Raw genomic sequence first — 15,529 nt, 5'->3', positions numbered from 1 at the left:
CTAGCAGACAATCTCTTGGCTGTAAGGCTTTCTCGGGTGAGATACCAGAATACCTCATGAAACCAATTCTGACCCAGAATTGCTGGAAGGGAGGCACTAATTATGATGAGAATGCTGTTAGTGCCTGGAAGTTTAATAAAGTTCCTACCTGAATGGAGGTTTGCCCAATGTAATTAAATCCTGTTTTCAAATTCTGATGTGACACACTCTGGGGGTGCTTGTTGTAAACTACAAAGTACCCTGGGGGTGCTTGTTGTAAACTACAAAGTACCCAGAAGGACAGTTACCGTAGATTTGCTTGAGCACTGAGTGCCTGGTGGGCTTGGAGCCTGAGCTGCCCTTGGGTGGACTCTTGGTGGTCCTGCTTACTGCCATGGCCTTTGGGGGTTTCAGTTCCAGTTCCTTCCTCCAAACCTGGAGGATCAAAGCCATGTACTCTCGGTTCCATCTGTCCATATCTCTGGTTCCAAGCTGCTTCATGTGCAGAAGGTGGGACAGGTGCTTCCTGAGCTGGTAGCTGGTGGGGTCAGAGGAGGGGAGAGACTTTAAGATCACAATATTGAGAAAACCAATGTTCCTTAAAGTTCCTAGAAGCTATAGGAAGAGTAGTTGCTGAACTCTTGGGAGATTCAGTCAAGCTCCCATTCCTAATTTCACTGGCAGTATGTTGAATTATTGAATTCTGTCTTTGTCCATCAGTACTTCCTGAACTAGGAATCAATCAGATGGGTCCTTGCCCTCAAAGTGGGACAAGCCAATGTGTAAACAAATGCAGTATGAGAAGTACTATGTGAGAGCAAAGAGCTAGATGGCTGATATTTGTGCTGGGTTTTAAGGGATGAGTAGGAGCTTGCTAGGCAGGGAAGGGCATTTTAAGTAGCAGAACTGGCATGAGCAGAGGTAGATGCATTTGTGCAGGAATGTTAAAGTGAGATGTGTGTGAAGCATTATGTATTTGGTAAGGGAAGGAGGATGGGAGGCTGGGCTACATTGTGGAAGCTGTGTCAGGGGAGTTGAGTCATAGCCCAGCCCATGGCTGAGTGTAGCTCCTACTTGGCCCCTACCTGATCAGGAAGGCTGGCCAGACCACCTGGAAGCTGCGTAGCCCGTCCAGCAGTGCTCAGCAAGGGTGTACAGTAGGCAGAGCCGATCATCCACAGAATAAAGCCAATAGCATTGTTCAGCCAGGAAACTTGGGGAGCAGGCCAGTTTGAATCAAGACCACAACCAAAGAGGCTCGCCACCTTTGGAACCAGTTTCCCCCACTCTGCCTGGGCAGGAAAAGTAATTCATAGCCCCAGCCATTGCTGAATACAGCCTTCAGCCTGTCCAAGCAGGGAAGCTCACCAGAGCACACAAGAAGCTTTGTAGCCCACCCATCAACCTTTCTTACCGTAGCACTTGAAGAGAGCACAGCCCGTGGCTCCCCCACTCCACCCCAGAATAGAGCTAGTGGCTGTGTCTGGCCAGGGAATTCAGTGCACAGTCTTTTACCCAATTTGGGTCCCTGAACAATGAGCTATGCAGGCCCTGGGCCTGTCCTGCTGTCCCACCAGAGCAAGGAAACTAAATCATACCCCTGCCTACTGCTGAGTGTAGTGCCCAGTCCCGGCTGTCTAAGTAAGCCTGATCAGAGAGCCCGGGCAACTGCGGAGCCCATCCTGTAGCCTCACTTGAGGAGGAAACCAAACCAACAGTCCTGTCCAACTGTTCACAGTCAGCAGTGGCAGCACCCTCCTCCCACCCCATGCTCCACAACCTCAGAGTTTGGGCAGTGGCCCTGCCCCCAAAGAGACAGCAAGCCCCACCTGCTCAAATACATTACCAGCAGACACATCCAGAAACCCAAACGGAGCTGACTGTTGAAGAGTTCAGTTTGCTCTCTGCCAAAGCAAACCTGGAAGAGGAGCCTGCTTATTCAAATGCACAGATGCCAACATAAGGAATCAAGGATACAAAAAAATGAAAAAACAAAAACAGGTAAACATGACACCAAAGGAAACTTTAAAAAGCTCTGAAAACTGACCTTACAGAAATGGAGATCTGTGAACTGTCAGACAAAGAATTCAGAATTCTCTTAAACAAGTTTAGTTGTCTGTGTGATCTTATAGTTCACTAAACAAAATTAGACAAACAATGCATAAACAAAATGAGAAAAAGTTCTAAAAAATAAAAACTATCAAAAAAAAAGCCAAATCCTGGAGCTGAAAAATAAAATGCCTGAACTGAAGAAATCAATAGCTTCAAAGGTACACTTAACCATGCAGAAGAAAGAATCAGTGACCTAGAAGACAGGACATTTGAAATTATCCAGAGAAGGCAATAAGAAAAAAAGAAGTGAAAAAAGCCTATGGGAGACGTATGGGACACAAAAGAAACAGTATCTGCATTATGGGAATTCCACAAGGAGAAGAGAAAGGGACAGAAAGTATATTTAAAGCAATAATGGCTGCAAACGTCCCAAACCTGAGAAGAGAAATAGACATCCAGACCCATGAGGCTCAAAGGACCTCACATAGGTTGAACCAGAGTAGGGCTACACTGAGACACATTATAATTATTAAAAGTCAAAGACAAAAATAATTTTGCAAACAGTAAGAGAAAAGAGAAGTTACATACAAGTGAACTCCCATAAGACTATAAACAGATTTCTTGTCAGGAACTTTTCAGGAAAGAATGGGATGACAGGTTCAAAACATTGAAAGAGGGCTTCCCTGGTGGCGCAGTGGTTGAGAGTCCGCCCGCCAATGCAGGGGACGTGGGTTCGTGCCCCGGTCCGGGAAGATCCCACATGCCGCAGAGCAGCTGGGCCCATGAGCCATGGCCACTGAGCCTGTGCGTCCGGAGCCTGTGCTCCGCAACGGGAGAGGCCACAACAGTGAGAGGCCTGCGTACTGCAAAAGCAAAACAAAACATTGAAAGAAAAAGACTATCAACCGAGAATACTATACCCAACAAAGTTATCTTTCAGAAATTAAGGAGAGATAAATACTTTCCCAAATAAGAGCTGAGGGAGTTCATCACCACCACACCTGCCTTACAAAAAATGCTAAAGGGAGTAAAGTAAAAGGACATTAATCATCTTAAGGCAGTGTAAAACTCACAGGTAATAGTAAACATATAGTCAAAGTTAGATTCTGTAATATGGTAATGGTGGTGCATAATTAACATACAATTCTAGTTTAGAAGTAAAAAAAGGTAGTAAAAATAACCATAACGACAGTAAGCTTTATTGGATGTGCAATATAAGAAATATTTATGTAAACTGTAACATAAATAATCTAAAATGTGAAGAGGGAGAAGTATAATATTTAGTAGTGCTATTGAAGATAAGTTAAGAGTTTAAAATAGGGTGTTATTTTAAGATATTTTAAGATACTTTATGTAAGCTTCATGGTAACCACAAGGGAAAAACCTGTACTAATTACACCAAAGAACATGATAAAGAAGTCAAAGCAGACTGATACCAAAAGGCATCAAAACACACAGAAAAGATAGCAGGATAAGAAATGAGGAACAATGGATCAACAGAACAGCCAGAAGACAATTAACAAATTGCAATAGTAAGTCCTTACCTACCAATAATTACTTTAAACATAAATGGATTAATTCCTCCAATCAAGACAGAATGGCTGAATGGATTAAAAAAAAACAAAAAACAAGATCCAATGATACGTTATATTCAAGAGACTCATTTTAGCTTTAAACACCCACACACACAGTGAAGAAATGAGGATATTTCAAGCAAATGGTAACCAAAAAACACACCCAAAAACAAAAAAAGCAGGGGTAACTATAATTATATCAGACAAAACAGACTTTAAAAATGTTATAAAGAGGGCTTCCCTGGTGGCGCAGTGGTTGAGAGTCTGCTTGCCGATGCAGGGGACACGGGTTCGTGCCCCGGTCCGGGAAGATCCCACATGCCGTGGAGTGGCTGGGCCCATGAGCCATGGCTGCTGAGCCTGTGCGTCTGGAGCCTGTGCTCCGCAACGGGAGAGGCCACAACAGTGAGAGGCCCGCGTAACGCATTTAAAAAAAAATGTTATAAAGAAACAAAGAAGGTCATTACATAATGATAAAGGGGTCAATCCATCCGGAAGATATAACAATTGTAAATATTTATGCACCCAACATCAGATCACCTAAATATACAAAGCAAAACTACCAAAGCTAACAGAAGAAATAAACAGTAATAGCTAGGGACTTTAATACCCTACACTCAGCAATGGATAAATCACTCAAAGGGTCAAAAAGGAAACAGTGGATTTGAACACTATAGACCAAATGGACATAACAGACATATAGAGAATAGTTATCCAACAATCAGAAAAAACATTCTTCAAGTGCACATGGAACATTTTCTAGGATAAATCATGTGTTAGGCCACAAAACAAGTCTTAGCAAATTCAAGAAGATTGAAATCATACCAAATATCTTCTCTGATCATAATGGTATGAAATTAGAAATCAATAATAGGAGGGAAATTGGAAGACTCATAAATACATGGAAATTAAACACTCTCCTGAACAACCAATGGATCAAAGAAGAAACTGAAAGGGAAACTTAAAAGGTATCTTGAGACAAATTGCAAATAGAAACTCTACATACTAAAACTTATGAGATGCAGCAAATGTAATTTTAAGAGGGAAGTTCATAGCAATAAATGCCTACATTAAGAAATAAGAAAGATCTCAAATAAACAGTCTAACTGTATGCCTTAAGGAACTAGAACAAGAACAAACTGAGCCCAGAGTTAGAAGGAAGGAAATAATAAAGATTAGAGCAGAAATAAATGACATAGAGAACAGGAAAACAATAGAAAGGATTTAAAAAGCTAAGTTGGGGGCTTCCCTGGTGGCACAGTGGTTGAGAGTCCGCCTGCCGATGCAGGGGACACGGGTTCGTGCCCCGGTCCGGGAAGATCCCACATGCCGCGGAGCGGCTGGGCCCGTGATCCATGGCCGCTGAGCCTGCACATCCGGAGCCTGTGCTCCGCAATGGGAGAGGCCACAACAGTGAGAGGCCCGCGTACCACAAAAAAAAAAAAAAAAAAAAGCTAAGTTGGTTTTTTTTTTTTTGCGGTACGTGGGCCTCTCACTGTTGTGGCCTCTCCCGTTGTGGAGCACAGGCCCTGGACGCGCAGGCTCAGCGGCCATGGCTCATGGGCCCAGCCGCTCTGCGGCATGTGGGATCTTCCCAGACTGGGGCACGAACCCATGTCCCCTGCATCGGCAGGCAGACTCTCAACCACTGCACCACCAGGGAAGCCCCTAAGTTGGTTCTTTGAAAAGGTAAACCAAATTGGCAATTAGCTATACAAACCAAGAAGGGAAAAAAAGGATTCAAAGCAACAAAATCATAAATGGAAAAGGAAACACTGCAACTGATACCACAGAAATACAAAGGATCATAAGAGGCTACTGTAAACAACTACATACCAACAAACTAGACAACCTAAAAGAAATGGAGAAATTCTTAGAAACAACCAACCTACCATGACTGAATCAGGAAGAAATAAAAAATCTGAACAGACCAATAAAGAGTAAGAAGATTGAATTTGTAATCAAAAATCTCCTAATGAAGAAAAGTCCAGGACCAGATGGCTTCACTGATGAATTTTACTAAACATTCAAAGAAGAATGTCAATCCTTCAAATTCTTCAAAAAATTTGAAGAGGAGGGAACAATCCCAAACTCACTTCATGAGCCCACATTACCCTGACACAAAAGCTAGAAAAAAATTCCACTACAAGAAAAGTATAGGCCAATATCCCTGATGAATACAGATGCAAAATTTCTCAATAAAATACTAGCAAACCAAATTCAGCAGCAAATTAAAAGGATCATTCCCCATGGTCAAGCAGGATTTATTCCTGGAATGCAAGGATGGTTCAATATACGCACATAAATCGATGTGATATATCATATTAATAGAATGAAAGAAATCATATGATCATCTCAAAAGACACAGAAAAAGCATTTGACAAAATCCAACATCTGTTCATGATAAAAACCCTTAACAAATTCAGTATAGAAGGAACATACCTCAACATAATAAAAGGCATATATGACAAGCCCACAGCTAACATCATACTCAATGGGGTAAGGTTGAAAGTGTTTCCTCTAAGATCAGGAATAAGGCAAGGGTGCCTACACTCACCCCTCCTTTTCAACAAAATACTACGAGTCCTAGCCAGAGCAATCAAGCAAGAAAAACAAAAAAGGAATCAGAATGGGAAATGAAGAATTAAAATTGTCTTCATTTGCAGATGACATGATTTTATATATATATAGAAAATCCTAAATACTTCACAAAACTGTTAGATCTAATCAACAACTTCAGTACAGGTGCAGGATACAAAATTAATATACAAAATCAGTAGTGTTTCTATACATTAAGAGTGATGTGAAAAATAAATAAAAGAATTCCATTTACAGTAGCATCAAAAACAATAAAATACTTAGGAGTAAGTTTAACCAAGGAGGTGAAAAAAATCTCTACCCTGAAAACTACAAGACATTGATGAAAGAAACTGAAGAAAATACAAATAGGGCTTCCCTGGTGGCGCAGTGGTTGAGAGTCCGCCTGCCAATGCAGGGGACACGGGTTCGTGCCTCGGTCCGGGAAGATCCCACATGCTGCAGAGCGGCTGGGCCCGTAAGCCATGGCCACTGAGCCTGCGCGTCCGGAGCCTGTGCTCCACAACGGGAGAGGCCACAACAGTGAGAGGCCCACGTACCGCAAGAAAAAAAAAAAAAAAAAAAGAAAATGCAAATAAATGGGAGGGTATTCCGTGTTAATGGATTGGAAGAATTAATATTGTTAAAATATCTATGCTACCCAAAGCCATTTATAGATTCAATCCCTATCAAGATTCCAATGGCTTTTAAAAAAATAAACAGAATTAGAGGGACTTCCCTGGTGTTCCAGTGCTTAAGACTCCACGCTCCTAATGCAGGGGGCCCGGGTTTGATCCTTGATCAGGGAACTAGATCCCACATGTCACAACTAAGAGTTTGCATTCCGCAACTAAAAGATACCACATGCCGCAACTAAAGATCCCGCATGCTGCAACTAAAGATCCTGCATGCCGCAACCAAGACGCGGCACAGCCATATAAATAAATAATAAATATGGGAAAAAAAACAGAAGTAGAATAATGCCAAAATTTATATAGAAACACAAAAGACCTTGAATAGCCAAAGCAATCCTGAGAAAGAAGAATAAAGCATCACACTTCCTTATTTCAAGCTACACTAATAACCTATAGTAATCAAAACAGCATAAATGGAATAAAAATAGACACATAGACCAACAGAACAGAATTTAGAGCCCAGAAATAAACCCATATATAAAGAGTCTAATATTTGACAAGGGAGCCAAGAATACTCAATGGAGAAAAGACAGTCTCTTCAGTAAATGGTACTGGGAAAATTAAATATTCACATGTGAAAGGATGAAACTAGAACCCTATTTTACACCACTCACAGAAATTAACTCAAAGTGGATTAAAGACTTAAATAAAAGACCAGAAACCACAAAACTCCTCGAAGAAAACACAGGAAAAAGTTCCGTAACGTGGGTCTTTGCAGTGATTTCCTAGATGCAACACTTAAAGCATAAGCAACAAAATAAAAAATAAGTGGGACTACATCAAACTAAAAAGCTTCTGCACAGCAAAAGAAATGATCAATAGAATAAAAAAGGCAACCTACAAATGCAAAAAAAAAATTTGCAAACCATGTATATGATAAGAGGTTAATATCCAAAGTATATAAAGAAGTCATACAACTAGATAGCAAATAATAATAATAATAATCCAATGTGCAAGGAACCTGAATAGAAAATTTCCCAAGATATAAAGATGGCCAACAGGTATATAAAAAGGTGTTCAACATCACTAATCGTCAAGGAAATGCAAATCAAAATCACAGTGAGAGGGACTTCCCTGGTGGTGCAGTGGTTAAGAATCTGCTTGCCAATGCAGGGGACACAGGTTTGATCCCTGGTCCAAGAAAATCCCACATGCTGTGGAGCAACTAAGCCTGTACGCCACAACTGCTGAGCACGCACGCCACAGCTTCTGAAGCCCGTGTGCCTAGAGCCCGGGTTCCACAAGAGAAGCCACAGCACTGAGAAGCCCGCGCACCACAACGAAGAGTAGCCCCTGCTCACTGCAACTAGAGAAAGCCTCCGTGCAGCATGAAGACCCAACGCAGCCAAAAATAAAAATAAATCTATAAAAAAACCCACAGTGAGATATCACATCCATTAGAACAGTTGTCATCAAAAAGACAAGAGAAAAGTGCTGGTGAGAATGTGGAGAAAATGGGACCCTCCTGCACTGTTAGTGAGAATGTAAATTGGTGCAGCCACTATGGAGGTTCCTCAAAAAATTAAAAATAGAGCTACCATATGATCCAGCAATCCCACTACAGGGTATATATCTGAAGAAAATGAAGAGACATCTGCACCCCTATGTTCACAGTAGTATTATTTACAATAGCCAGAACATGGAAACAACCTAAGTGTCCACTGATGGATGAACAAATAAAGAAGTTGTGGAATACATATATATATACACAGACACACACATTAGATTATTATATATATTATATATACACACAGTAGAATATTATTCAGCCTAAAATAAGAAGGAAATCCTGCCATTTGCAACAACATGGATGGACCTTGAGGGCATTATGCTAAGTGAAATAAATCAGAGAAAGACAACTACTGTATTATTTCACTTACACGTGAAATCTTTAAAAACAAAACCAAAAAGAAACAAACTCATAGAAAAGGAAATCAGATTTGTGGTTCTTAGAGGAGGGGAATTGGATGAAAGTGATCAAAAGGTGCAAATTTCCAGTTGTAAGACAAATAAGTACCGGGGATGTAACGTACAGCATGATGACTGTAGCTAACACTGCTTTATGGTATATATGAAAGCTGTTAAAGAGTAAATCTTAAGAGTTCTCATCACAAGGAAGAAAATCCTTTTTATCTGTGTGAGATGACGGATGTTAACTAAACTTATTGTGGTAATCATTTCACAGTATATGTAAATCCGTGCTGTACACCTTAAACCTATACAGTGCCATATGTCAATTCTATCACAATAAAAATTGGGGGGAAAAGGCGAACAGCTAGAGCTAGGAGAGGCCAACTTTCCAAATCAGTGCTGTCTGGTCCAACAGCCAAATACTGCTGAGGACTTGGTGGGGATGATCAGGGGGTTTTAAGAATAGTGACAAATGTAAGAGCTGAATTTTACTAAGATCAATGTGTTGGAGGGCAGAGCCTGGGGCGGGAGGGGGTGGGGGCACCAGGATGATGGCTATATTTACCTCTAATGCTTTTCTGATGGTGTTTATCCCATGTGCACTCCCAAACCTCTTATCGAGCACAGATGTTTCGGAGCCTCCTAAGGAAAGCTGCACCAGTGTTCATGATCCATGGCTGATTAACTACTGGTGAGCCTACAGGGTGCAGAGAGCAGCAGGCCCTGTGCCTGATCTTACAATACACCAATTGGGACATAACCTTCTTTCCAAATGCTCGAAGCTCCTTGCAGTGCTTGGGGCAGCCCCTCCCGCCTGCTCTAAAGGCTGATTTCAGTCGAACTACATAATTCTTCCTTTCTTTTCCTGGAGCGTGACAAACCATGGCACCCCTTTACTAGAACATGTGCCACATTTCCAAAAAGCCAAGTGTAGAGAGAAGCGAGAGTTAACAGGACAATACCGCTCTGCAGTCAGTTCTTCCACAGCCCCGCTCTGTGGGCAGAGGACTTGTCAGGAAGCCTGGGTTGTTGGCTGAAGCTCTAACAGCTCCGGCTTTCGGGGGGCACAGCTGCCACCTCATCGACTCTGGTATGGAGACCGAGGCTGTGTCTCATGGTCCTAGTGGTCAGTCACAGCCTCTGTTCTCCCCTTCTCAGGGAGAACATGCGCGCCTGGTTTGCTGAGAATCCGAGCACACCCAATCATCCCTTTCAGCCCGGGGCGCAGGGCGCTTGTTATGGTCTAGCCTAACCTTGTTTATTCACCTCAGAACATGCTGGAGAGGACCCGATGGGAACTGCCTTTCACAGCAACTCCTCTTCACCACAGCAACTTTCCAGCCCAGCCTAGCTTGTCCAGTATCCAGTTTCAACCTTTAAAATAGTCAAGTCTTGACTGGTAATAAAACTCAGACGCTTAGACAAAGCTTCATTTTCTCTGGGCCGCAGGTTCAATCTGCTCACCCCATCCTGTGCGTTTTCCAGTCAGCCTGCCTCCCCGCCGCCCCCGGGCACGTCTCCTGTGATGGCGGCCTGCATTTATGGGAGGTCGTGTGCCAAGCCCCGTTCCCAACTCCAGCCCTCGGTGCCCCTGAGGTTTGCTGTCGGACACCACACACTGTCCCTGGACAGCACTTAGGGCTCCTGTGCTTCAAATGGAAGACATATATGGCCATAGCAGAATCAATAAACGGATTTTTACTGTCACCAGACACAGGACTTGCCACGGCGTGCAGCTTCCCAGAAACCCTGTGGGAGTCGACGTCCCGGGACTCGGAATTGCACAGGGGTGCAGCCAGAGGGGGCCTGTGTAACTGCCTCCCCAGATAGGTGCACAGACTATGAGTCCACTGTTCTTGGGGGGAATGACTGAAGGCTCATTTGCTGCTATGGACACTTACTGACAGGACCTGTCAGCTGCTGACTCTTCAAAGGAGTCAAAGGACAGTGTGATGGGGAGGCACTGCAGCTGGGGAGCAGCTGTGGGGCCTGACGTGGCAAACCTCGTGGGCTTGTTTGGACCCCAGGTGTCAGCTGAAATACTTCACAAAAAGTTCCTCTGGGATGGTAGCCAGTGCACGTCCTGGCAGAACGCCCCAAGGAGGGGGAGCAGGGACCCTTCCCATCTGTGGCTTCAGAGGCCGACGGTCTCAGCTGCGGGCCAGCGCTGGCTCTGGAGCCTGAGGTTGATGAACCTATCTGTGCTTCAGTTTCCTCACTCATGGAATGGGGAGAAGAAGAGTAATCCCAGTATCCCTCACAGGGTGACTGAGGATTTAAATGAGTTAATACATGTAAAACTGCTTAGAACAGTGTCCGGCCCAAGTGCCTGATGAATTCAACTACCAGTATTAGTAACAGTGCTAGCAACAACATCCCCCATAACAACATTACCTTGATGCATGAGAGACCGTCCAGGCAGCCTGTCCTCCAGCCTGTCCTGAGGTGCAGAGTGCAAGGTCGGCCTCCGCCTCCATTATTTTGACCACAGCAGGCACTACCTTTACTGAGAATGTAAGGGAAAGGCCCCTGGACTCAAGTCAGAAAGAACTTCGAATGCTGGGTCTGACCATCAGGACAGGTCTTTTTTCCTGAGACCATTGCTTGTCTGAAAAACAGGGATGCTGATCCCTATCGTGATGGCTTCCTGGCGATGGTTGGGAGAGCAAAGGGGTCAGGCATGAGATGGCTTTGTAAACAGCCACGAGCCTGAACAGATGTGAGGACGCACTACAGCAAAGGCCGTGCAGGTTGCCCGGCTCTGGGTTAGGAGGCTTTGCCATGACAGTCCCTGAGGCCTCTCCCTGGACCTCACAAGCCGCTCAGCTCTCCCTCTGCCAACAGCAGGGTTTCTTTGGCCCTTTTATCTCCTGACAGAGGCACACCTGCACTCGCAGTGATCTGCTTGCTTTGTTCCCCGGTAAAACTCCCTCTCTCCGGAGATGGAGACCACATGACCCCCACCTGGGGCCGACGGTCCGGCCCTCCCCTGGGCGTGGTCATCACTGAAAGGCCTAACCTGGATGGAGGCCCTCCTGGGGCCTGCAGTGTGAAGGAGACTGTGAGATATGTGAAAACTTGTAGCACAGCACTCTTCCAGTCCTCCCAGAATTACCCCCTGAGGGTGTTCACCTCAGGGTTTTGGTAAGCCTCCTCCACCACTCCCAGCTCCTACCCCACATTCTGAGCTTGATTGAGGCTCACACAGGTTTTTGTGATAAATTTCAGTCACTTAATCCACTGTATCTAATTCCTGTGTAGTAAAGAAGGAAGATAAAATACCTTAAATGTGTAGTGCTTTAGAATTTACAAAGCACACGTTATCTCATTCTAGCAACCTGTCACATGAACAGGACGGGTGTGGCAATTGTTAAATCCCATTTTACAGAGGAGGAAACTGAGGGTCAGGGAGGCTGAGTGATTTGCTCAAGGTCAGATAACCTCTTAGAGCTTCACCTGAAACTTAGGCTTCATGGTTTTTCATTTACACCAGGCTATCCTGGGTACTTTCCTATCTTTCTGGGTAAAAACACCTTCCAAATAGCTTACCCAATATAAATTACTAAGATATACACAGGTGTGACTCCCATGGGTTGGCTCAATAAAATTGGCCTTGTCATGCCAGCACATGGAATTCACTAGAAAGTATCACAGAGCACAGGGGGTATCACATCAGGGGGATTAGGACAGACACAGAGCCAAAAAGATGCTCTGGCATCCCATCTTCCTACCTTCTCCAGGCCCGCTGGATGACCGCTGCTGCCTTGTTCTTTTTGCGAAACAGCTCTTTCCTGCTTCTTTCTCTCTGGATTATCTGCAGCCGCAGCTCTACGGGGAGAAGGTCAATATTCACGCTCTGCCCAGAGGGGGGACCAGGTGCTGGATCAGTGTCCTTAGATAGCTGAGTGTCCTCCAACAGGGCGGATGTACCCAGCTTCCTGACTCCTGACCTCAACACCTCTGTGCTCGATGGCAAATCTGAGTAGCTCCCTCCTGCGAGCTTGTCCTGCGTCACTGTGTTTCTTGGCATCCGGTGGTGGAGAGGACTCTGCCCAGCATGGACGGCCTCCCCCTTGGCACTGCCAGGCCGGCTGGACCCAGCCGGGGAGCGCCTCCCTCCTCTGAGCTCCTGGCTGCGCCTTTTCTGGGAGGCACATTTGGCCTTGGGTGCTGCATCCTGCCGCCGGCTGGGCTTCCAGTGGCCGTCCTGCTGTGGAAGGCCTGCAGCTGCCCAACTGGGGTCCTCTCCTTCCTCAGCAGGCCCAGACGCCCTGACACAGGAGGGCTGCTTCAAGGAGCCTTTCCCCTTGTCACACTGCTGCTCGCCAACTGTCTCACCTCTGGACTTCTCGACAGAGGAGGCTCCTGGACGCCGGTTTCCATCACTGCCTTCGCTGGGGCTGAAGTGGACACAGGCAGATCGGCCTTTAGAATGTTCTCTGGATGTTTCTTGGGGAGACAAGGAAGAAGGGGAAGAATCTTTATTGTCCAAAACTTGCATAGTAGGGCAGTTCTGCTCACTGTTCACAAAAAAAAAAAAAAAAAAAAAATTCAGGCTTGTCCTCTTGTATCACCATGATAGTGCTGATTACGATTAGGAAAAAATTGTTTAACTTCTATTTCTAGCAACAGTAGGTTAGATAACCTGAAAGCCTTCCCCTACAAATACCTAGAAATGGGACTTCCCCGGTGGTCCAGTGGTTAAGACCCTGCGTTCCCAATGCAGGGGGCCCGAGTTCGATCCGTGGTCAGGGAACTAGATCCCACATGCCGCAACTAAAAGATCCCGCATGCCGCCACTAAGACCCAGTTCAGCCAAATAAATATTAAAAAAAAAAAGACCTATTCCCTGGTGGCGCAGCAGTTTAGGATCCACCTGCCAATGCAAGGGACACAGGTTCAACCCCTTGTCCAGGAAGATCCCACATGCCACGGAGCAACTAAGCCCGTGCGCCACAACTACTGAGCCTGTGCTCTAGAGCCCGTGCGCCACAACTACTGAGTCTGCACGCCTAGAGCCCATGCTCTGCAACGCGAGAAGCCACTGCAATGAGAAGCCCAAGCACCGCAAGTAAGAGTAGCCCCTGCTCACCGCAACTAGAGAAAGCCCATGCGCAGCAAGGAAGACCCAATGCAGCCAAAAATAAAATTAAATTAAAAAAAAAGATATTATAAAAAAGTACCTAGAAATGCTGACTAAAATATTTATAATAAACATTACTTTAAAAGCACCACAGTGCCTTCAAGAAAATAAAGGAAATTCCTGGGGGCCAAAAACAGGGAAAACTGAGAACCCAAGTGATAAGCTTGTGAGCTGATCCAGCGACTGTCGGGCAAGTGGTAGCGGTGAAGTGGGGCAACAGCTGGTCTTATTAAATAACTGGTTGTTTTAACATCCAGATAAGAACAGAAAATGAGCCTTGCAGGCAGAAAGTTAACTGGAAACAGGACCCTGCATGAAGCCAGGACTCTTGAGGTGGTAGACCCTTGGGAAATGATTGTCCAGATAAAATATCTTCCCAGCACTGGAAGATGACAAGGAAATTTGTCTCAGCTTAGGTTCAGGATGGGGTAAAGAGTCATGCATGGGAATTTGAAACCAAAGTGCTGTGCCTCACATGGGTTTGGTATTCATTTATTCTCAACCCATAGGAAAAATTAATATAAAAACTAGTCTCAGGGGCTTCCCTGGTGGCGCAGTGGTTGAGAGTCCGCCTGCCGATGCAGGGGACGCGGGTTTGTGCCCCAGTCCGGGAGGATCCCACATACCGCGGAGCAGCTGGGCCCGTGAGCCATGGCTGCTGAGCCTGCGCATCCGGAGCCTGTGCTCTGCAACGGGAGAGGCCACACAGTGAGGCCCACGTACCGCAAAAAAAAACCAAAAAACACTAGTCTCAGGATGGCGGTATCACAGGGTGCCTCTTAGAAGCAAACACAGTATTGCTTTAGGATGGCATGACCTCAACTCAGGCTGCACAGAGGGGACCTCCTGAAAATAACTTCACAATCCCAAATTACAAAATACACAAGGAAACAATCTACCATGAGGAACAGTTAATAGAGAAAATAGGAAGATTAGATCAACAAGAATTTTAGCTAATAGGACAGTGTGTATGCACACTCACACAAACGCACTCATTAAACACATAAAAGAAATTTAGAATTTGAGAAAAGAATATATATATATATGCAATATATAAAATAAAAATTTTAGTCTCAATGTGAAAAACAGTGAAGGAACTTCTGCTTCCATAATGGCAGAATTGAAGCATACTCACCCAAAAGGACAATAAAAAAGTTAAACAAAATATTACAAACTACCTGTTTGAAGGCATCAAAGAGCTAACAAGGCAGAAAAAAATATGGGGCCAAGATCCAAGCGAATCAGGCAACCAGGAGATGAGCAAGGCATTTGGGGCCACACATCCCTAGGGAAATGAGGCTCCTTGAGGTTTGGAGGACAAAACTTGGAGTCCAGATCCTGCCAAGAAGCATTGTTTTGGACTGGGACTCTGGAAGGCTATGTCTTAGGAAAAAGGGTCCACTGGCCATGGATTGACCTTGCAGGGACTGAAGCCCAGCTCTATATCATCTCAGTTTTGGAAACTGGATTAAGGTGACCTTGGATTGTTCTTGCTCCTGAATGCCTGAGAGAAGCCAATGTAAATCCTCCCTGGAGGAATTAATATCATGCTAGGCTTCTAGTTATTTCTCTAATTTTTTATATTCAGTGATCCAGTC

General features: G+C 44.8%; 1 protein-coding gene across 1 annotated transcript in view; it reads right to left on the bottom strand.

Moving 5' to 3' along the window:
* Positions 1-15,529, bottom strand: part of INVS (inversin) — a 137,935-nt gene that overhangs the window by 4,700 nt on the left and 117,706 nt on the right. Inside the window, exons 14-15 of the mRNA XM_065878773.1 lie at positions 12,520-13,237; positions 288-517 (exon numbers count right to left, since the gene is read on the bottom strand). Of these exons, the coding sequence (XP_065734845.1) occupies positions 288-517; positions 12,520-13,237 (948 nt within the window). The remainder of the gene's footprint in view (positions 1-287; positions 518-12,519; positions 13,238-15,529) is intronic.

This window comes from Phocoena phocoena, chromosome 6 (genome assembly GCF_963924675.1).
Source record: "Phocoena phocoena chromosome 6, mPhoPho1.1, whole genome shotgun sequence".
NCBI classification, from domain to species: Eukaryota; Metazoa; Chordata; class Mammalia; order Artiodactyla; family Phocoenidae; genus Phocoena; species Phocoena phocoena.
The sequence above is the reverse complement of the archived record's forward strand: the minus strand, read 5'-3'. Positions and strand labels throughout refer to the sequence as shown.